Below are 24,803 nucleotides of genomic sequence, written 5' to 3'. Positions count from 1 at the left end.
TCTATCTATCTATCTATCTATCTATCTATCTATCTTCTATCTATCTATCTATCTATCTATCTATCTATCTATCTCATATCTGTCTATCTATCTATCTATCTATCTATCTATCTATCTATCTCATATCTATCTATCTCCTATCTATCTATCTATCTATCTATCTATCTATCTATCTCCTATCTATCTATTTATCTATCTATCTATCTATCTATCTATCTATCTATCTATCTATCTCCTATCTATCTATCTATCTATCTATCTATCTATCTATCTATTCATCTATCTAATTTCTATCTATATATCTAATATCTATCTATTTATCTATCTATCTGACTTTTTATTCCATGCAAAAACTATGACATTGAATAGGAGTCTTTATCTAGCTTGATAAAAGTTCCTAGTGAACTGGATACTTTTTGCATGTAACAAAAAGTCTATATTGCTGATACTTCCTTGGGGTCCTTTCGCGTTGCTACTTCTTTCTTTCTTTCTTTCTTTCTTTCTTTCTTTCTTTCTTTCTTTCTTTCTTTCTTTCTTTCTTTCTTTCTTTCTTTCTTTCTTTCTTTCTTTCTTTCTCTCTCTCTAGATGTTCACCCTATCTATTCATCTACCTACCTACTGTAACTATCTATCTATCTATCTATCTATCTATCTATCTATCTATCTATTATCTTTTTCATATCTATCTTTCTATTTATTCTAAACAAATAGTACAAATACCCCCCCCCCCCTTTTCCATGCTGATGTAAAGTTCTGCTTGTGCTTACATTTCAGATTGTACAATGTTATGCATTATTAAATTGTTGTACAGTGAGACAATCAAATTACAGCAGTGACAGGTCACCTCACTGGCACGTGAAGGAAGTCGCGGCTTGTGTCACATCTAATTTGAATGATACAAACAGATCCAATAACATGCTTGATGGCATGGCAGGTTTCTTTTTTCTTCCCCCCCCCCCCCCCCAACATTAAAGGACAAAGATATAATGCAGTGCGTGTAACATAATAACACCTACCAACTCCACAGAATCAGAGACTGATGTTATTATCATTGTTGGCTTGTGGTTGTTGTAATCCTTTCATAGACTGCGACTTTATCACAGATTCCTGATTTTGGATTTAATTCTTTCCCAAAGATCTGTATTTTGCTTTAGACTTTGCTTTACAATATAAAAACCACAATATAGGAGGCAAAAAGGTCTGCGTAGGTGAAGTGTTTCTGGCCTGCAAATCCTATGCTGAAATATTATTGCCACATCATGCTCAAGTATCACCGTCATACAGTGCACAATTATTGCAGCAATACAATGCACACATAATATTGCCATATAGACAAGGCTGTCAGTAGCATCTGGCCCCATACAGATACATAGGGCCCTTCTAGCTTCCATCCTTTTATTCGTCTGCATAAGACCCAATGTGGGGATTTGGGGGGCTCATGCTTACAATGGCCCATGGACTTATGGGGTCCTTACCTCCTACTGTCCCTGTAAAGAGGAGGAACAGACGTTTGATTGGGGTTTGTATAGCAAATGGGCTCCAGGTAAGAGCAGGACGCTACCTGGCTCTTTCCAGTCACTGACAGCAGTACTGCCTGTTGTGTCCTGTATAACTCCTTAATAAGCTGTATTATACAGCACCACAATCTATCATCATGCTGAATTGTGGCAAGTAAGGGAAGGTTTTTTTTTTCTTCGAACAAAACATAAATTTTATCAGATTATTAATTTATTGGAATGGGATTTTATATGCAACTATTCACCACCATGCAAAGAAACTGCCCTCTAGTGGTGGTGACCTGCACTCAAGTCTACAGAATAGATATACATTATATATATATATATATATATATATATATATATATATATATATATATATATAAATAATGTTGTGGATGTTGTAAGTAGAAGGGCCCTATGTAACTACACTGTACACACATTCCACATCATAACAAATATTGGAGGTGTTTGTTTTTTCTTATACAGGGCTCCAAATTCCCAACATGTACATGCATATAATAAAATACACATCAAATACCTGTAGGCACTATAGCATAGAAGCTCATGTACACTTTAAAGGTAGTCTCTCACCACACACCAGCATATCACCCCAGCCCTGCAGATAGATAGGTTAGTGTCACCAGAATCCGTATATCACCCCAGCCCTGCAGATAGATAGGTTACTGTCACCAGACCCAGCATATCACCCCAGCCCTGCAGATAGATTAGTGTCACCAGACCCAGCATATCACCCCAGCCCTGCAGATAGATAGGTTAGTGTCACCAGACCCAGCATATCACCCCAGCCCTGCAGATAGATAGATTAGTGTCACCAGACCCAGCATATCACCCCAGCCCTGCAGATAGATAGGTTAGTGTCACCAGACCCAGCATATCACCCCAGCCCTGCAGATAGATAGGTTACTGTCACCAGACCCAGCATATCACCCCAGCCCTGCAGATAGATAGGTTACTGTCACCAGACCCAGCATATCACCCCAGCCCTGCAGATAGATAGGTTAGTGTCACCAGACCCAGCATATCACCCCAGCCCTGCAGATAGATAGGTTAGTGTCACCAGACCCAGCATATCACCCCAGCCCTGCAGATAGATAGGTTAGTGTCACCAGACCCAGCATATCACCCCAGTCCTGCAGATAGATAGGTTAGTGTCACCAGAACCAGCATATCACCCCAGCCCTGCAGATAGATAGGTTACTGTCACCAGACCCAGCATATCACCCCAGTCCTGCAGATAGATAGGTTACTGTCACCAGAACCAGCATATCACCCCAGCCCTGCAGATAGATAGGTTAGTGTCACCAGACCCAGCATATCACCCCAGCCCTGCAGATAGATAGGTTACTGTCACCAGGACCAGCATATCACCCCAGCCCTGCAGATAGATAGGTTAGTGTCACCAGAACCAGCATATCACCCCAGCCCTGCAGATAGATAGGTTACTGTCACCAGAACCAGCATATCACCCCAGCCCTGCAGATAGATAGGTTAGTGTCACCAGACCCAGCATATCACCCCAGCCCTGCAGATAGATAGGTTACTGTCACCAGAACCAGCATATCACCCCAGCCCTGCAGATAGATAGGTTACTGTCACCAGAACCAGCATATCACCCCAGCCCTGCAGATAGATAGGTTAGTGTCACCAGACCCAGCATATCACCTCAGTCCTGCAGATAGATAGGTTAGTGTCACCAGAACCAGCATATCACCCCAGCCCTGCAGATAGATAGGTTAGTGTCACCAGACCCAGCATATCACCCCAGCCCTGCAGATAGATAGGTTACTGCCACCAGAACCAGCATATCATCCCAGCCCTGCAGATAGATAGGTTAGGGTCGCCTGAAAAATACAGAGTTTTCCCCTTGTGACTCCCCTTTGTTTTTGAGATACCTGTGTATATGTAAATGAGCTCTTTGGAGCTATGATGGTATTACAGTTACTCCAAAGAAGGTAGATATTCTGAGTTCTGGTGACAGACTCCATTTCAGTCTAATGTATAGCAGTTTACAGAGAGCTCTTAAAGGAGTTGTGCCATTAAGGACACAGTAGAAGGGAAATAAATGTCCGATTGCTGCAGTCCTGACTGCCCCCAGTGATCAGTAGGACAGGGCATGAAAAGTCCCCCTAAAGCCTTGTTTTGTGCACTTGCCAAAAGTCCTCCTAGTGTGTTTGTGTGACTCCATTCACTTCTATGGGGCTGTGTGAGATTACAGGAGACTTTTGGGCCACCATTCTCCTGATCACTAAGTGACCTAATAGTTGGGCCCCTGGACCATTATCCCCTATCGATAAAAAAATTTAGAGCAGGACTCTATAGTAATATATCAGCCCAGGGAGTAAGCTGGGGTAAGCGGCCACAAGAAAATGGCCATGGGCATGTTCCCGAGGTCGGATGGCAGAGCCGACTGCGCAGGCCTAGAAATTTGAAGCCAGTGCCGGAAGAAGACAAAGGGAGAGGCCATTCCAGAAGAAGATGGAGGCAGCACTGGAGATTTCTCTCGCAGCATTGGGGACGCCCCTAGTGCTGTTTGAGTGCTGAGGCCCACCTCCAGTGCTGCGAGAGAACTCATTTGCATACCAAAGAAAACCCGAATTTCTACCGAACGACGACGTGGAGAAGACATCAAAAGGTGGGAGACGAATCCTATGTGTTAGGTAGAAAAAAATTCATTTTAATGATTGAATCCCTTTAAGAAGTGAGATCTGATCTCCGATTGGTTTGTAAGTAACAAGTCTAACTTTGATAATAAGGTATTATTATTATAATAAGGTAATAATCTTTTCCTGGAGTGTACCTCTAAGGTTGGGTCCCCAGGGGCTGGAAACACTGCGATTTGCTCGCGGTGGAAACGCCATGGGAATAATCGCGGTGTTTTACAGTATCTGCAAAGTGGATGGGATTCATGCGAATCCCGTGGCCACTTTGCAAGGAAAACTTCAGCATGGACACGCTGCGATTTCCAAAACCGGGGCAGTTTTGGTAATCGCAACGTGGTAACTCCCTGAACTTTCTGTTCAAAACGCTGCGGGAAGAACTGCAATACATTTCCCCTGCAGCTTTTCCCGTAGCACTTTAGCCCCGTGGGTTCTTAGCCTAAAGGGGTTTTTCAGACTAAAATCTTGGCCTATCCTTAGACCATATCATCAATTAAAGACTGTTATGGGTCTGACACCTGGGACCCCTTCTGATCAGCTGTTTAAAGTTGCTGCAACCTTTTCAGTCCTTACCAAGATCATCACCGTACACTGTATAGTGGCTGTGCCTGGTATCAGCTCAGTGCATTCACTTGAATGGGACTGAGCTGAATCAGGCCATGTGACCTATGAACGTGAAGCAGATCCAATGCTTGAAATAGCTGATCTGCAGGGATTCTAGATGTCAGACCTCCACAGATCCTCAATTGATGACTTATTCTTTTTAAGATGGGATTTGTTAAACATTTCTTTCTACTTTCTTAAAGGGAGTCTGTCACCAAATAATGTCCTAAATTTTTGTAATCAAGTTTTAAACATATTTATAAATTATTTTTGCTGCTGTTTTTTTTAAATTTCTGTGTTACTTTGTTTTTTTTTTTGTTTTTTTTTTAAATTCGAAAAATCCTGCAGTTCTGACTCTGGCCACTAAGTTACGTAATATGCTGAGACTTCCTGTTTTCTATGGAAGATTTCTTTGCAGCAGCCACATCACCGATAATCACAGTTACCTTGTCTATGTAGATAAGACACAAAATCCACCAGTCACAATAGGTGATGTCACAGCTTATCTACACAATGACCTCTGCAGAGGTCACAGAGCATGACTACGAATTTCTTCTATAGAAGTCAATAGGGTCTGCTCCAGACCGTTGTGTTTATGGCTCATGGTCCATCTCCGGAAGACAGGAAGTGACAAACGTTTTTAGGTTTAGTGGTAAGAGTTGGAATTGCAAGATTTTTTTTTTATTTTTACAATACAGGGAAATGAAACACAACATAAAATTCTTTAAAAGAATATGTTTAATATAAAGATATGACTTAAACAATATTTCATTTCCTTATAAACCAAAAAATCCCCAAATTTCCCTTGAACGAGCTGTAAGAAGTCCGCTCTGTGTTCCCGCTAACGTTTTCAGGTCGCCATTTTTGTTCTGTGATATCATAAAGCCGAAGTGAATTGCTAATCAATTTAAGCACTTCTTCTGTCACAGAACAAATGAGATTTATTTTGTAATAAGTCTCAATGCACTTCAGCCTTCCAATGCCTTAAATAACATCAAAAATAAATACTCCATCTGGACTCTCGAGAAGAAAATACACGCATCTCCCCCGCCGCACTATAAATTAATTTTCCAGTCCACAGTGTGCAAGTACAGAAATATTTTATTTACTGTGTCTGCGTCTTTTATCCATTTAGCAATTTTGTTATGTGGGATCTGACCGAGCGCTCATGAAATAAACAACAGGTTACGCAGCGATGGCGACCGCTCCAACAATATCGGGATCGCTGTAAAATAATAGAATAATAACAATCATAACAAATAATGATACAAAAGGATAAGAAGAATAAAAACGGTTACAATGACATCAATAACGATGATAGGAATAAAAAGAGTAGCAAGAAAAATGAAAATATTTATTAGAATAATATAATAAAATAATATATATAATAATATGATATAATAAAATAATACGACAATGTCTATATGATAAAATGTAGCAAGAAAAATGAAAATATTTATTAGAATATAATAAAATAATATAATACGACAATGTCCATATAAAAAATATAACTATGATAAAATGTAGCAAGAAAAATGAAAATATTTATTAGAATAATATAATAATATATAGTGCAATGATATATATATATATATATATATATATATATATATATATATATATATATATATAATAAAATAATACAACAATATCCATATAAAAAAATTATAAATATGGGGCAGCACGGTGGCTCAGTGGTTAACACTAGGGTTGATCCGATCTTGAGATTTCAGGATCGATTTTAAAATCCAATTTCCGATCATTTTCCGACCGATCCTGATCGTGAAATTTGCTCGATCGCCGATCGGGATCTGATCTTTCCCGATCCCGATCGCTCAACCCTAGTCAATGCTTCTCTATGGGAAAAGTCACTTTTAGGGTTGAGCCGATCTTGAGATTTCAAAATCCGATTTCCAATCGTTTTCCAGCCAATCGCGATAGTGAAATTTGCTCAATCGCCGATTGGGATCTTTTCCGATCCTGATCACTTAAACCTAGTTAGCACTGCAGCCTTGCAGCGATGGAGTCCTGGGTTTGAATCCAGCCAAGGACAACATCTGCAAGGAGTTTGTATGTTCTCCCCGTGTTTGCATGGATTTCATCCCATACTTGAAAGACATACTGATAGGGAAAAAAGATTTACATTGCGAGCCCCATCGCAGTATTGGTATGGGGCTCACAATCTACATTTTAAAAAAAATTATAAATATAATAAAATATAGCAACAAAAATGAAAAATGGATTAGAGTAATATAATAATGTATACAATATAATATAACATAACAATGTCCATATAAAAATAATATATATATATATATATATATAATACAATGTAGCAACAAAAATGAAAATATTTATTAGAGAAATATAATATATACAGTATAATATAACAATGTCCATATAAAAATAATATACTGTATATATAATAAAATGTAGCAACAAAAATGTAAATATTTATTAGAAAAATGTAATAAAATAATGCAACAATGTCCATATAAAAGATATAAAAGTAATAAAATATAACAGAAATAAAAAAATATTTATTACAATAATATAATAAAATAATAATGTGTAGGTCAAAAATAATTATAAAAATAATAAAATATAGCAACAAAATAAAAATATTTATTAGAATAATATAATATAATACAATAATACAACAATCTCCATGTTAAAAATAATTATAAAAATAATAAAATAATATGACAACGCCCCCAACCTCCCCTGATATTAACATCGACACAAAAACTGTGGCCTGCTGGGCACTTCATGTCGTGGGTTTCCGAGGTTGGGAAGTTGAATTAAAGTCTTACATCACCAAGCACAACGCCAAGTAACCAATGGATTGACGTAAAGTACAATGTCACCACTGGACGGTAGAGCTATGGAAACATCTTCTGTGGAGTGGTCAATCACTCCGCTCTATCTCTCAGTCTGATGGACCTGTCTAGGTTTGGTGAATACCAGGAGAACAGAACATTGTGCCAACCGTAAAGTTTGGTGTGGGAGGTTTAATGCTATGAGAGTGCATTTCAAGGTTGGCCAGGGCCCCTTAGTTCCAGTAATGGGAAATCTTGTAACAGACCAAGACGTTTTGGACAATTGTCACTTCCAAATTTAGTTTTTTCCATCATGACTGTGCCCTTGGGCACAAAGCAAGGTCCATAAAGGCATGGTTGTGGGAGTTTGGTGTGGAAGAGGTTGACTGGTCCACAAAGCCCTGACCTCCAACCAATCCAACATCTATGGGATGACCTAAAATGGAATAAATGTCCAACTCAATGTCCAACTTCAGTATCTGATCTCACAAACTCTCTTCTGGATGATTGGGAAAAAATACCCAACAACTCCTGTAGAAACCCTTCCCGAAACTGGAGTAGCTGCTAAGCCTTAAAGGGGAGATCAAGTTCATACTGAAGCCAGACAATCCTTAGGTTGGTCCTAGGGGTCATTCATGTCAGAGGTCAAACTAGTACACAAGGGAGACATTGATCAGAAGTCAAATAAGAGTCTGGGTCAAGTATAAGAGACAAATATTCTCACCTGCCAACCCTATTAAGATGACAAAGGCAAATAGATACTGTATAGGAAGAGATGTTCAGTCAATGGCCGGGCGTAAAATTTTTGGTTGACAATTTTTGTTTTTAACTGATTGTTCTACACATTAAGATCCCAGATTTCTGTAAATATTCCACATCTCACATTGATGAATGATTAATAATGTTGACTATGGTATATTTAGCAATTTTTAAAAAAAATCATAATGGGTTTGCAATGGCGTCCATATTGGTTGGCAACCAGCTCTTAAATTTTCTACATTAAATGTACAAGGTAATTGACCTTAGTCCTTGGTTGTTTCCTTTCAGCCCCAGAAGAAATAAAGCCACCACTAGTGGAGGGAATCAATAGCACTGTCATGAAGATTACTTGGTCGGCTCCTCTAAAGACTAATGGCCCGTCTCCATCCTATCAGCTGGAGAGGATAGAGCCATCACTGACCATACAAGACGCGACGACCTTCATTAAAGGGGTCCGCTTTCCAGGACATGGCTACTTCAGGTTTTCTCCCACTTCTTTGCCGGGAAACACATATTTCACAGGTGAGGTTATTTTACCGTTTTGTGTAATATGAGCTCCTCGTTGATACAAAGCTGGAGATCGATATAAGATAATTGTCCTCCATTGATTAACAAGTTTTTGGAGTCCAAGGTGAGGTTAGTGTTTACGGGACACTTCTAGAGTCACTCATCTTTGGGGAAAAACAGTAGGAACCCATTGGAGAAGTCCATCCATATCTATACGTGTCCCAACTATAGACCTCGAAGAAGGTTCTGCCATTTAGACTGGAGTAACACGATGGGGCCATTTTTCACTGTGTGACGGCCCATTTATAACCCATGTAAGATTTTCCACTCCAACAGTTTTTGACAGTCTCAAATGGCAGATGTGAACTTAGCCTTATCTATATCTATTAGTATATCCATTTGTAGAAACTGATTGATATACCGTTGTCTGTTACCGTCACCTTAAAAAATCCACAGTATCGGCGTGAGAAATAATTATGTTAAAAAATAAGATTTTGTTACATAAAGTTAAAAACACGGGTCACCAACCAACATTGTGATGTATCCGAAACGGCCGTCACCTGATCTGGTATCCTGCATAGATTATTTATGACACTATTGTATCAGCAAAAGTTAAATATTTGTTCTGATGTTATACAGGAAAAAAATAGCAACTCGGATGTCTACAGCGGTGCATGAAAGTGTGTGAAGTTGCTATATGCTTGTATAAATTTGACCTAAAATGAATTCAGATTTTCACACAAGTCCTAAAAGAACGTAAAGAGAACCGATAGATAGATAGATAGATAGATAGATAGATAGATAGATAGATAGATAGATAGGAGATAGATAGACAGATAGGAGATAGATAGATAGATGATAGATAGATAGATAGATAGATAGATAGATAGATAGATAGATAGATAGATAGATAGATAGATAGGAGATAGATAGATAGATAGATAGGAGATAGATAGATAGATAGATAGATAGATAGATAGATAGGAGATAGATAGACAGATAGGAGATAGATAGATAGATAGATAGATAGATAGATAGATAGATAGATAGGAGATAGATAGACAGATAGGAGATAGATAGATAGATAGATAGATAGATAGATAGATAGATAGATAGGAGATAGATAGACAGATAGGAGATAGATAGATAGATAGATAGATAGATAGATAGATAGATAGGAGATTGATTGATAGATAGATAGATAGATAGATAGATAGATAGGAGATAGATAGATAGATAGATAGATAGATAGATAGATAGATAGATAGGAGATAGATAGATAGATAGATAGATAGATAGATAGATAGATAGGAGATAGATAGATAGATAGATAGATAGATAGGAGATTGATAGATAGATAGATAGATAGATAGATAGATAGATAGATAGATAGGAGATAGATAGATAGATAGATACGAGAGATAGATAGATAGATAGATAGATAGATAGATAGATAGATAGATAGGAGATTGATAGATAGATAGATAGATAGATAGATAGATAGATAGATAGATAGATAGGAGATAGATAGATAGATAGATAGATAGGAGATAGATAGATAGATAGATAGATAGATAGGAGATAGATGGATAGATAGATAGATAGATAGATGATAGATAGATAGATAGATAGATAGATAGATAGATAGATACATAGATAGATAGATAGGAGATACATAGATAGATAGATAGATAGATAGATAGATAGGAGATAGATAGATAGATAGATAGATAGATAGATAGATAGATAGATAGGAGATAGATAGATGATAGATAATAGATAGGAGATAGATAGATAGATAGATAGATAGATAGATAGATAGATAGATAGATATGAGATAGATAGATAGATAGATAGATGCAGCATGCGATATGATCCCATCTGATACTAAACATCAGTGATCTATAAGACAATGTCCTTTCATTTTAAACATCTTCAACTTTCAATATTTCTTTTGACCTGAAACTTTTCTAATCATGCGGTGAGGATTGGCGCGCAGGTAATGTGATGAAATATGGGGCCGCGGCTCTCTTCATGCTTGGCTATGAATGATGCTCGTAATCAAGATTTATTATGTCTGTGGCTTCTAATTGCCTGTTATGAATCACAGTTAATCACAATCAATGTGCAGTTAATGCAAAGTTCATTTAAACATATGTATTTCCTCCAGACTTCCACTGCTGGCGGTATAGGTGGCGACCAGCTATATGTCGGCTTTATACGATGCAGGCGTCTGTTCTTGTATAGAAGAGAAGACAAGGTGTCCGGTTTACAAAAACTCAATATTCTGAGCTAACAGTCAGGACCCAGGACTAGCACCGATGTAGGAAAATGCTTGGACTCAGGCACCTTAACCCCTCAGATGCCATGATCAATAGCGATCACGGCATGTGGGTTGTTTGGCTGCGAGAACACTCCCTTTCGCACCCTTAGGTCCCCCAAAGTGACATCCCAGAGTCCTAGGGGTTATCATGGCAGCCAGGAGGCCAGATAACAACCTCCTGACTGCCTTACCCTATCACACATAGGAAGGCTGCGAACCATATACTGCAATACAGAAGTCTTGCAGTAGATTGTATAATGGATCAAGTGATCCAATACCTCACCTTCCTCCAAGCAATAAAAAGTGATCAAAAAGTTGCATGTACTGTACCAGAAAATGTAGCCAAGAAAAACTACACCTTGTCCAGCAAAAAAACAGCCCCCCGTAGTTCTATCAACAAAAAAGTAAAAAGTTACAGACAAAAACGTTAATAAAAGATAATCAAACCATTATATGTACTCCAAAATGGTGTCATCAAAAAGTACAACTCGCGGCACAAAGAATAAGCCCTCATATGTCTAGGTCGGCAGAAAGTTAAAAAAGTTATGAACTTTGGAAAGCGGAGATGGAAAATGTGAAAAAAGTTGCTGAGACTTCACATGCAAATTACCGTATTCTGCGTTATTAGGGTATGTTCACACGGCAAAATTTGCATTCCACGTGTGAACATATCCTCGCCGCTAGCCGCGACGGGATGGGCCTAATCAGGAGGGAGCCTTGCACTGCGGAATCTGCGGCAAGATAGGGCAGCTACTAGCTAACGGAAAAAACAAGCGAGCGGCTCCCATTGAAGAAAATGGGAGTCGTTTTTGGAGATGGATTTTGAGGCGGAATCTGCCTCAAAATCCATCCATCCTGCAAGCAACACGTTTCTCTCCGTATGCTTCTTGCAGAAACCACACGGACCCTATTGTAGTCTATGGGGTCCACAGGTTTCCTTTAGGTAACTGCTTTTTAAAGGGATCCTATCATTCAGATGGCATTTTTTCGTACCACGTCGGAATTGCCTTAATAGCCTTTCGTCGTCTTCTCCACGCCGCCGTTCGCCTACAATCCCGGTTTCTCTCGGTATGCAAATTAGCTCTCTCGCAGCACTGGGGAGGGCCCCAGCGCTCAAACAGCACTGGGGGCATCCCCAATGCTATGAGAGAACTCTCTCCAGCGCCGCCTCCATCTTCGTCAGGAACGGCCTCTTCATTCTCTTCTTCTGGCTGTGTCTTCTTACTTCTAGGCCTCGGGCAGAGCAGACTGTGAAAATGGCCACTTACAATACTATGCAAGCGGCTATTTTCTCGTGGCCTATGGGCATGCGCAGTCTGCTCTGCCCAAGGCCTAGAAGTAAGAAGACACCGCGAAGAGAATGAAGAGGCTGCTTAAAAAGAGGAGGTGGCACTGGAGAGAGTTCTCGCGCAGCATTGGGGACACCCCCAGTGCTGTCTGAATGCTGGGGCCCGCCCCCAGTGCTGCGAGAGAGCTAATTTACATACCAACAAGAACCGGGATTGTAGGCGAATGGCGGCACGGAGAATACAACGAAAGGTAGGAGATGAATAGCCTTTCTTAAGGCTATTCCGACGTGGTACTTAGAAAAAATGTCGTCTGAATGATAGGATCCCTTTAATGAGTATAGGTTTCTGTTCACGGGGGTCCCCAGGCGAACTCCCTGAACATAAACCCAAACACAGTGAATCGGGTCTTACTTATCCAGAAGCATCAGCAGGATCATATAGGGTAAGATAGATTTATTGATTTATCCAATTTTTTTTGTTTTTGAAAAATTGCCAAAAATGACCATTTATTTTCACAAAACAGAAAATTGTGTCAGGATAGGGCCACCTCTCCAATGCTAGTCCTGTACAGTCTGCAGGAGTGATGGAGACACCTGAGTACAGTGCTAGGCCTTCTCTATCAGTCTCATAGACTTGAGATTTCAACTGAGTATTTGGGAAAACAATGGTCATCATTCAGGATTTGACATTAGAGATGTGTGAGCAGGTTGAAATAGAGGCATAACGAAGCTTCTTGGATTCAGTAAGAGATGATCGAATCTCCTGAGATTCATTTAGGTTCATATTTGCTTGAATTGGCTCTTAGGCCGGGTTCACACGGAGTTACGTCCTGCGAGATTTGGCACGTAGACGCCACGGGACCCTTTGCGTGCCGTACACGCTTCCATTGAGTTCAATGGGAGCGGGGAGCGTATGCGCCGCGCTAGTTTGCGGCCGTGAATAAATGCACGGCAGTAAACTAGCGCGGCGCATACGATCCCCGCTCCCATTGAAATGAATGGGAGCGTGTACGGCACGCAAAGGGTCCCGCGGCGTCTACGTGCCAAATCCGTGTGAACTCCCCCTTAGATTTGACTTGGGCCAATTCAGTCCAACTCGATTGTCATGAAAAGTATTGTATGGTATACCACTCATCCAAAAAAGTCCAATAGTGAATCTACTGACCTACTGTATTTTTTGGACTATAAGACGCACCCAGGTTTTAGAGGAGGAAAATAGGGGGAAAAAAATTTTGAAGCAAAAAATGGTAAAATATTTAATATATGGGAGTTGTAGTTTTGCAACAGCTGCAAGGCCACATTGACAGGTGACCCTGCAGCTGTACGGGGATGTATAGGGCGTTTTTTTTTGTGGGGCCAGGTGTACTTTTTAGATATACCATTTTGGGAAATGTTTATTGCTTAGATCACCTTTTATTTAATTCAGAGGCAAAACAGAGAGAAAAACCCGGCGGTTTAGCACTTTTGATTTTGACGTTCACTGTACATAAAAATATTAGTAGACCGGGCATTTTCAGACACAGGGATACCTAATGTGTATGTTTCACAGTAATGTTATACTTTTATATGTATTCTAGGGAAAGGAGGTGAACTTTTATTTATTTTATTTTTTATTATATTTTTTTAAGTTTTTTTTTTTTTTTTTACTATTTTATTATCCCCCGCCTAGGGGGCTTGAGCCTGCAATCATTTGATTGCAAGTCCCATAAATGGCAATACAAGTGTATTGCTGTCTATGGGAGATTCTATACATTACTATCGTGGAGGGTCATAGACCAGCCGCGATAGTAATATATATCTATGACAGGCCTGGGAGCCTTCATTAGGCTCAAGGCTGTCATCGGAACAGGTCGGCTCCTGCGGCCTCGCCGTGCAGGAGCCGGCCTGCATCACTAAAGGTATGGGGCCGGTGGGGACCGGCCCCGGGGCTAACTGACTGCCGGGACCTGTGGAGGAGGAGCGGATTTGCAGCATGGCCGCGCTACTGCCACCGCTGGTTTTCTTCAGCGGCAGGAGCGTGGCAATCTGCAGGCCCCGGCAGCTAAGACACTCCCCGGCATCTGCTGTAATAGACCGGCGGATGCCGGGGAGTGTCTTAGCTGCTGGGGCCTGCAGTATAGTCACGCTCCTGCCGCTGAAGAAAACCAGCGGTGGCAGTAGCGCGGCAATCTGCAGGCCCCGGCAGCTAAGACACTCCCCGGCATCCGCCGGTCTATTACAGCAGATGCCGGGGACTGTCTTAGGCTGCTGGGGCCTGCAGATTGTCACGCTCCTGCCGCTGAAGAAAACCAGCGGTGACAGTAGCGCGGCCATGCTGCAAACCCACTCCTCCACCCACATTCAGACTATAAGACGCACCCTCATTTTCTTATAGTCCGAAAAATACGGTATACCATTTTGGGGAATGTCTATTGCTTAGATCACCTTGTATTGAAAAAAAACCCGGCGGTTTAGCACTTGTGATTTTGACGTTCACCGTGCAGGAAAACTATTAGTAGATCGGGCATTTTCGGACACAGAATACCTAATGTGTATGTGTTTGACATATGATTTTCTACTGTTATATATATTCTAGGGAAATGGGGTGATTTAGAACTTTTACTTATTTCATTTTTTTATTTCATATTTTTAAAGCTTTTTTTTTTTTTTTTTACTATTTTATTCCCCCCCGGGGCTTGAACCTGCAGTCACTTGATTGCAAGTCCCATAGACGGCAATACAACTGTATTGCCGTCTATGGGACATTCTGTATATTACTATTACGGCTGGTCATAGACCCAGCCGCAATACTAATATAGCAGTGACAGGCCTGGGAGCCTTCATTAGGCTCCCGGCTGTCACCCGAACAGGTCGGCTCCTGCAATATCGCCGCTCAGGAGCCGGCCTGCAACTTTACAGGTATGGGGCCGGTGGGGACCAGCTCCAGGGGAGAAGGGGCCGCCAATACAGACCCGGCAATAGAGAGGCAGATGCCGGCGAGGGATAGACACCGGCACAGGTGCCGGGGCCTGAGACATCGCTACGCTCCTCTGCCCTGCATGAAGCCAGCGACGGAGGAGTGGAATAGCATCGCCCCTGCCGCTGCTGACTTCATGCAGGGCAGAGGAGCGCAGCGATGTCTCAGGCCCCGGAACCTGTGCCGGCATCTATCCCTCGCCGGCATCCGCCTCTCTATTACAGCGGATGCCAGGCGGCCACATTCAGACTATAAGATGCACCCTTCTTTTCCCCCCAAATTTGGGGGAAAAAAGTGCATCTTATAGTCCGAAAAATACTTCCAATGACCAAGAATAAGCAATCTATCCAGTCTAAGATCGCTGTAACATCAACTTTGTATGTTTTAGATAATGGTGTTTGGAAGGTTACTCATGGTCACTGAAACTAGACCGATGACCCAGTTTCAATAATGGACCCCATCTAGGCCAGCCAATGGACGCTGTAGGTATCATTGGCTGGTTTTTATTATGTGACCCGAAAAGTTACACTCAGTCATTGGGATTATCCAAGAATGACCACTTGTACAAAAAAGTCCTATAGTAAATCTTGGTCAACGACCTTCTGTCAGTGACCGACCAAACAATCTAAACCAGTTACTATCAACTTGGTATGTTTTAGATCCTGGTCTGGAGGTTGTCAATGACCTAGCTTCAATAAGCAAGGGTAACCTCCTGGACCACATCTAAACCAGCCAATCACTGACTGCCAGATTGGAGTCGGGAAGGAATGGGGCAATCGGCAAGAGCCTCATGGCTCAACACTGTCGGGATTGTAGGGTTATAGGTTGGACTTGATGGACTGATGTCTTCATCCAACCTCATCTACTATGTAACTATGTAGGCGGATTGCAGATGTTTACTGTCTATTTTTTTTTTCTTTTAGGAACAGCGCCTCTCTTGCCTGTAGGCCAGGTCCGGTATTACAACTCACCCCATTCTCTTGTAATACCAGACGCAACCCAATTCCAAGAGTGGCGCTGTTCCTTAAAATAAAAAAATAGACAGTAGATTTTGTAACGTCAGACAGCCCCATTCCTGGGCAGGATGAATAGAGTCTGGCTAACGTTGAGCAGGTCTTTGCTGATAGAGCGAGCGTGAACCTGGTATTGATTTATTTGGAATATAAATGGTAATGCCGACAACCTGAAGACTAGACTTCTTAAAATTGCTGACCCAATTACTATTAAACCATTTGATGACACATTAATACGTCCATTTGGACTAGTAAAATACAACCGTTCCGGAGGGTGGGAGATGGTTCAGGCTTGAAAAATGGAGACATAAGTTTATTTAAAATAATTATTGACCCGTCTTGACCCCTTCATTTCAGAGCGACTGATCATCGGCGAGGTAAGTAATTAGATTTTTATAGCTGAAGATTATAATCAATGCCATACAGCCATCTCCATTGATTAAACCAAGGCCTTTGCTCCGGCCATCACTAACTATTTCAACAAAACTTGTAACTCCTCAATTGCAAATACAGTCAGGCGGAGTGATGCTCGCAACGCGGGAAGGAAAGGCGCAACTTAACAATCCCGTCTCTCCGGAAACTTAGTATGGAGCGGCTCATTAGCGATGGCGTTCGTTAGTCTGATTACAATGTATATTTATGTTAAATACGTCATGGTAAAAAAAAAATTCAAGGAGAATCAAGTGATCTGACGCCTTATGTAAGAAGTAACCCTGTGTGTCCCCGAGACAGGTGTCTTAGCAGTGTGTCAATGAGGGGGCGCTGCTGAGCCTTGAAGTTCTAGCCAGGTGCTGAAAAAATTAACGTCATTTAGGCCCCTCCCCTTTGTCTTGGGGCCTTCACCACTCCAGAGTCAGTCCTGTACACCATTCAAGGAGGGTGGCAACACTTGAGTATAGAACTAGGTCATCTTCATGAGCCCTGGCAAGCAAGGACTCATCCTGTTGGGGTCGCCATTGAAGATTTTGGGTCCCGATCACAAGTAAATCTCCAAAAATTTATTTCAGCTCAGATTTGCTTCAATTGGCGACTGAATAAATTTGGGCGAATTTGAAAGTATCTTGATTTCCTTGAAAAGTTATGTTTGAACTTTTTTGAGAATCTCCCGGTCAGTGCAAATGTTTTTGCCAGAGGTGAGAAAATGCTGCAAAGTAAGAAGGCTTTCCAAAATAGGAGCGTTAGTTTATTTTGGAAAATTAATAAAATGAAGTGAATGTCAAAAAAAGAAATGTGTGACCTTTGCCCTTTGACTTCCATCAGTTCTTCTTAGTTGACAGTTTTTGGCAGAACTGGGCAGGGAGGTTGTTCCCGCCGCCATCTTGGAGAACCAAGCACAGATCTTCAGTGGATGTAAGATTGCTCCAATCCGTCTGTCTCTTCGTGTCATCCCAGACAGACTGGATGATGTTGACATCAGGGCCATCTTATCACTTCCAGGACTCCTCCTCCAAAGGGCAAAGGTCAAACCAAATTTTGATGGGATCTACATTTCTCTTTTCTTAATTCACTTATTTTTGATAATTGAACTATTAACCCTTCCATTTCTGAAAATATTATTACTTTGCAGCCTTTTTTCCACACCTGCCTAAATATTTCACACAGTACTGTAGTATTAGAGGTTGTGGACCAAAGGGGAACCATGGTTCATATCTGGTGGAGAAGTTCTAAGGATCAACTATTTGTACCCACTTTTGCACCCTAAGTAGGTAAGTTTGGAAAACAAGAGGGGGGCACTTAAAAAGAATCCTCTCAGGTCATGCAATATACAGGCAGATACAGCTTTGTGCAGATGTGTAGAGGTTGTCAAGAAAAACAGCCCTTCCCCTCCCCATTCACTGCATGAAGAGAAACCAGGTCCTCCATCATTAATTTACTATGAACCTGCCTTGATTTTGAAGATAACTAAGGACAGAACTTCCCTAGTAACAGGGAGGGAACAGCATCTTAACTAGAAGGGAAACACTTAGTAGCAGCTACTTTAGAGAGGGTTTTCAGGCAGAAATGAGTAACATTTTGATACAAAGTGCATTACATTTTGGTTTAGAATCACCTCTTCTATGAAACGAGATGAAGTGATCTGAAAAATTAGTGACCTAGTGATCAATAACACATCTCAAAACTGTAACTTATTACCAGGGGTGAACCTGCCTGTCTCGTCGCCCGAGGCGGACGACAGAAAGCCCCGGGCGGAGGGGGAGGAACGAAGGGGGCGTGGTGGAGCGAGAGGGCGTGGCGGATTGGCGTTAGCAGGCAGAGAGCAGGCACGGAGAGGACCTGCTCTCTGCCTGAGCGTGAGGGGAGGCCGCTGGAGCAGCCTGGACTGGCTTAGGAGTAAAAATGCCGCCCTCCCCGTGGCCCTGGCATAGCGCCGCCAGAAGCGGTCGCTTCAGGTCGCCTCATGGGAGGTGCGGAGCTGCTTATTACCATTGAGAAACTCATCTCTGCTACAATTGGCAGACTTAGCCTGTTACAATTGCGGCTTGCTTTAATAAGGTGTTTGCCTCGTTCCCGTAATGACTAATTCGCCCGTCTCCTGGCGGGTGTTAAAGGGCTTTATTACAAAGTGTAAACATCAGTCAGGCCATTACACATAATACCTTCTGCATGGCCGCCTGGTATATGTCACCCGCTCTGCGACTGCCCATTCTTCCACCTGTCTAGTCACCGAGGGATGAAATAAAACGTCGTAAACTTGACTTTGTTTGGCAACCCCGCGCTAAATCCTGCCGAGTCGGAGAGAGAGAACGCGGTATTGATTATGTTATTTTCGCCGTTGCGTTTTGTCGCAGCCCTAATAATCATTAGCCATTGTGCATATTTATTACAGATAAAAAGGGATAAATGAGCCTGACACGACGCAAATAAATAGGACGGAAGCCCGCTCATTGTCTGCGCCGAACAACCGCATAAAATCTTTAAGATGTAAAAATTTCGGACTCTTCAATTACTCTAATTGATTGTTCGGTGCGCGCAGTCAGCCAAAAGTAGAGAGAAACTTTGTACAGAGATCATTAGTTTTTCTCCATTTAGAGATTAATCATGGGGAGCTGGGGCTCTTTAATTCTGTAATTTGTATATTTAATGGGCTGCTGCAGAATCTATGACAGTAATTAGCATTGCCTGAAAACTCATTAATACGCAACAACATGATTAATGCCGCAGCAATGCAAACATGACTGAACTTATTTGGGTTAGGTGGTAAAGAGACTGAAGTTAGAATATCCTGTTTGTTTTACCGGGGATGGCCATCATGGCCGACGGAGAGAGGATGGGTAAATAATCCGCTTCCTCTTCTCAAGCCGGTGACATCACGTCCATGGGTCACATGGGCTCAGTCCCATTCAAGTGAATGGGGATAAGCTGCAATACCAAGCATAGCCACTATGTACTATGCACCATGCTTGTTAAGAGTGAGTTCTCACTAGCGTTATTTAATGTCCCGTGATAGATCAGAACAACGGACATTGTAGTTGGAGCTGCCTTTGTCTCTTGTTCGTCAGCATTCACCTCCTTCCCTTAAAAAAAATCACTTTCTTCCGTCTATTGCTTACTTTTTGGATGAAAGAAAAAGTTCCTTTTCCTTACAAAGTTAAATAGATAGGATGGAAGAAAGTGTCCATCATTTTTTTTACATTATAGTCAATGGGAATGGACACAGATACTATCTATGGCCATGACTATTCGCCCCTCCCCCAGCGCGCCGAGCACTATCCTTTTCTCCCCCCCCCCCAAGCACTTCAAGGGGGGTGGTGAATAGTCATGGCCATAGATAGCAACAGACAGGAGTCAACTCATTGAGGTCTATGGGAGAGTTGTCTGTCACCTGTCATCTGTCATCATCTATTGTCAGTAGTGATGTAATCATGGGTCACCTTTGGTGTTATCTTTTATCGTCATACCTGTCAGTGCTGTGAAGAAAATCCTGACAGAACTGGCAAGTGTCGGCCTATTAGTAGGCTTGGTGGACAGAGTTATAATTGCAGGATATAGTGCGTTAATAAAAACATCGACAGTGATGTTGAAAATTTAAAATAATATTATTATAAATTCTTTAAAGAAAAGAAATAAAAACTTGGTTTAAAAATAGACTTAGAGGGAAAGTACAATCAGGTCAAACTGTTTATAAAGTGAGTGTCCAGGCCGGAGCACAAAGGGATATGTAAGTCAGTGAGAACCTACTGAGGTGCATTAGCTTCTATTTAGTTTCTTCCGATTTTGCTGCTGTGGCTGAGGTAGTCTGAGACACGCCCACTGTCTCATGATTGGTTCAGAGCATGTGCTGTGCAGCCACCTAAACCAATAATAAGGTGGGGGTGTGTTGTGCCTGAACCAATGATGAGACAGGGGTGTGTCTGTCTCAGATTCTCTGTAGCTAAGCCATAGTCACACATCGCAGATCTGCCTAATAGAGATGAAAAGCAAGAAGTCATTTCTTGTAGATACGGACTGGAGGTCTTTAACACATTTCATGGACCGGTCTCAATAATTCCCAATAAGTCACAATTTTTCTGGAAAACTGTCTACAGGGCCTATTCAGGCAGCCCCATAATCTATGCATAGATAACATGCACACTAATAATAGAATGCATGGATGTGTCCAGTCTGAGTCTGCACTTGGATAATCGAGTGAGGTCCCCAGTGGTCATCTATATCCCGGATGGGACTGACTCTTTCGGAGAACATTTGTAATCAGACAGACCCCTTTGTAGTAGGGGACCCAGTAAAGTGAAGATAATGGATGCTTCTTCATCAATTTGGTCAAAAATGTAGTCAAAAATTTTAAGATTATACGTACAACTAGGGTTGAGCCGATCTTGAGATTTCAGGATCAATTTTAAAATCCGATTTCCGATCATTTTCCAGCCGAACGCGATCATGAAATTTGCTCGATCGCTGATCGGGATCTGATCTTTCCCGATCGCTCAGCCCTAGTCGATGCTTCTCTAAGGAAAAAGTCACTTTGAGGGTTGAGCCGATCTTGAGATTTCAAAATCCGATTTCCGATCATTTTCCAGCCGATCCCAATCGCAATCGTGAAATTTGCTCAATTGCCGATTGGGATCCGATCTTTTCTGATCCTGATCGCTCAACCCTACGTACAACCCTTCATATCGGTCAGCTGGACGATACAGTCCTAGCTGCCCACCCTCTACTGATATTGTAGGGAGATTCTTCATAAGTCTGTTCACTTCAAGGGGATGTCCAGCCACCTATTTGTAGGTGCCATAAAGTGATAAGAGAAGTTATACTCACCTTACCGATCCCAACCGAAACCGTTCCAGCCCTTCCAGAGTCCCCTGCCAATCTCTAGCAACCACTGGCCGCAGCAATGATGTATTATGATTAGAGATGAGCGAACAGTGTTCTATCGAACACATGTTCGATCGGATATCAGGGTGTTCGCCATGTTCGAATCGAATCGAACACCGCGTGGTAAAGTGCGCCAAAATTCGATTCCCCTCCCACCTTCCCTGGCGCCTTTTTTGCACCAATAACAGCACAGGGGAGGTGGGACAGGAACTACGACACCGGGGGCATTGAAAAAAATTGGAAAAAGTCATTGGCTGCCGAAATCAGGTGACCTCCATTTTAGACGAATAGTGGATTTCAAATCCGGGTCATATGAGAATGTGAACTTTGTGACTATGAGACAGGGATAGCTGTACAGGCAGGGATAGCTAGGGATAACCTTTATTTAGGGGGGAATGTTATTAAAAATAACTTTTTGGGGCTCTATCGGGTGTGTAATTGTGATTTTTGTGAGATAAACTTTTTCCCATAGGGATGCATTGGCCAGCGCTCTGGCCAATCAGTGCTGGCCAATGCATTCTATTAGCTTGATGAAGCAGAGTGTGCACAAGGGTTCAAGCGCACCCTCGGCTCTGATGTAGCAGAGCTGAGGCTGCACAAGGGTTCAAGCGCACCCTCGGCTCTGATGTAGGAGAGCCGAGGGTGCACTTGAACCCTTGTGCACCCTCGGCTCTGCTACATCAGAGCCGAGGGTGCGCTTGAACCCTTGTGCACACTCTGCTTCATCAAGCTAATAGAATGCATTGGCCAGCGCTGATTGGCCAGAGTACGGAATTCGGCCAATCAGCGCTGGCTCTGCTGGAGGAGGCGGAGTCTAAGATCGCTCCACACCAGTCTCCATTCAGGTCCGACCTTAGACTCCGCCTCCTCCAGCAGAGCCAGCGCTGATTGGCCGAATTCCGTACTCTGGCCAATCAGCACTGGCTAATGCATTGTATTGGCGTGATGAAGCAGTGCTGAATGTGTGTGCTTAGCACACACATTCAGCTCTACTTCATCGGGCTAATAGAATGCATTGGCCAATCAGCGCTGGCCAATGCATTCTATTAGCGTGAACTGAGATTGCACAGGGGTTCTAGTGCACCCTCGGCTCTGCTACATCAGATTGCTACATCTGATGTAGCAGTGCCGAGTGTGCATCAGATGTGTAGTTGAGCAAAACTGACTCAGCACTGCTAAGTCTCTGCATTCGCATAGGAATGCATAGGCCAGCCTTCGGCCAATCAGCGCTGGCTCTGCGGTAGGAGGCGGAGTCTAAGGTCGGACCTGAATGGAGACTGGTGTGGAGCGATCTTAGACTCCGCCTCCTCCAGCAGAGCCAGCGCTGATTGGTCGAGTTCCGTACTCTGGCCAATCAGCACTGGCCAATGCATTTCTATGGGGAAAAGTTAGCTTGCGAAAATCGCAAACTGACAGGGATTTCAATGAAATAAAGTGACTTTTATGCCCCCAGACATGCTTCCCCTGCTGTCCCAGTGTCATTCCAGGGTGTTGGTATCATTTCCTGGGGTGTCATAGTGGACTTGGTGACCCTCCAGACACGAATTTGGGTTTCCCCCTTAACGAGTTTATGTTCCCCATAGACTATAATGGGGTTCGAAACCCATTCGAACACTCGAACAGTGAGCGGCTGTTCGAATCGAATTTCGAACCTCGAACATTTTAGTGTTCGCTCATCTCTAATTATGATGTATTGTGGTAGTCACATGTCCACACCAAAATGTAAGGAGCAGATACAACAAGGAATAGCAGAGGAGCTGGGAAGCAGCGATGGGTAAATAAGGTAAGTATGAAATCTAAAAATTCTTAGGTAGCTCGACCACCCCTTTAAGTACGCGACCATTATACATATAGTCAACTTGATACTAAAAGATCAGAGTTATTTTCTATTTTGGTTCACAGAGGGAAAGTCCGAGAAGAGGACAGGTCATCAATTAAATATCCATGGCGGTCCATTAAAGAAGTTGTGCAGGACTCAAAAACATGGCTGCTTTCTTCTTCTCAAGAATGGACATCATGTCTGCTGATCACATGTCCATGCCACATCTCCTTCCCATTAAAATAAATAGGTCTGAGCTGCAGCATGGCCATGTGACCAACAGACATGACTTCCAGTGGCGTAAATACCAGGGTAGCAGTAGTAGCGGCAGCCAAAGGGCCCGGGAGATTAGAGGGCCCGACGGACCACTGATAGGCAGTTACCCAGCAGGTGACGGGCCCTATTCACTTACCGATCCCTGCGTCATGTGACGTCAATACGTCATTAAAGAAGGCCGACAGCACCGAGGACTACAGCGAAGCGGGAGATAGGTAAGTAACAGTGTTCTTTAGTTTGTATCCCCCCGGGTCTACGATTATTATACTCTGGGGTCTGAAAAGACCCCAGAGTATAATAATTGTTCATGGGTGTTCATTATGGGGCATAATATTATGTGCAGGGGCCACTATGGGGCATAATACTGTGTGCAGGGGCCACTATGGGGCATAATACTGTGTACAGGGGCCACTATGGGGCATAATAGTATGTGCAGGGGCCACTATGGGACATAATACTGTGTGCAGGGCCACTATGGGGTATAATACTGTGTGCAGGGGCCACTATGGGGGATAATACTGTGTACAGGGGCCACTATGGGACATAATACTGTGTGCAGGGGCCACTATGGGGCATAATAGTATGTGCAGGGGCCACTATGGGACATAATACTGTGTGCAGGGCCACTATGGGGTATAATACTGTGTGCAGGGGCCACTATGGAGAATAATATTGTGTGCAGGGACCACTAAGGGGCATAATACTGTGTTCAGGTGCCACTATGGGGCATAATAGTATGTGCAGGGGCCACTATGGGGAATAATACTGTGTGCAGGGGCTACTATGGGGGATAATACTATGTGCAGGGGCCACTATGGGGCATAATAGTATGTGCAGGGGCCACTATGGGACATAATACTGTGTGCAGGGCCACTATGGGGTATAATACTGTGTGCAGGGGCCACTATGGAGAATAATATTGTGTGCAGGGACCACTAAGGGGCATAATACTG

General features: G+C 42.5%; 1 protein-coding gene across 1 annotated transcript in view; it reads left to right on the top strand.

The window, feature by feature from the left end:
• USH2A (usherin) overlaps positions 1-24,803 on the top strand; it is a 514,207-nt gene that overhangs the window by 172,880 nt on the left and 316,524 nt on the right. The window contains exon 21 of the mRNA XM_075267084.1: positions 8,647-8,880. Coding sequence (XP_075123185.1) covers positions 8,647-8,880 — 234 coding nt within the window. The remainder of the gene's footprint in view (positions 1-8,646; positions 8,881-24,803) is intronic.

This window comes from Leptodactylus fuscus, chromosome 3 (genome assembly GCF_031893055.1).
Source record: "Leptodactylus fuscus isolate aLepFus1 chromosome 3, aLepFus1.hap2, whole genome shotgun sequence".
NCBI classification, from domain to species: Eukaryota; Metazoa; Chordata; class Amphibia; order Anura; family Leptodactylidae; genus Leptodactylus; species Leptodactylus fuscus.
The sequence above is the reverse complement of the archived record's forward strand: the minus strand, read 5'-3'. Positions and strand labels throughout refer to the sequence as shown.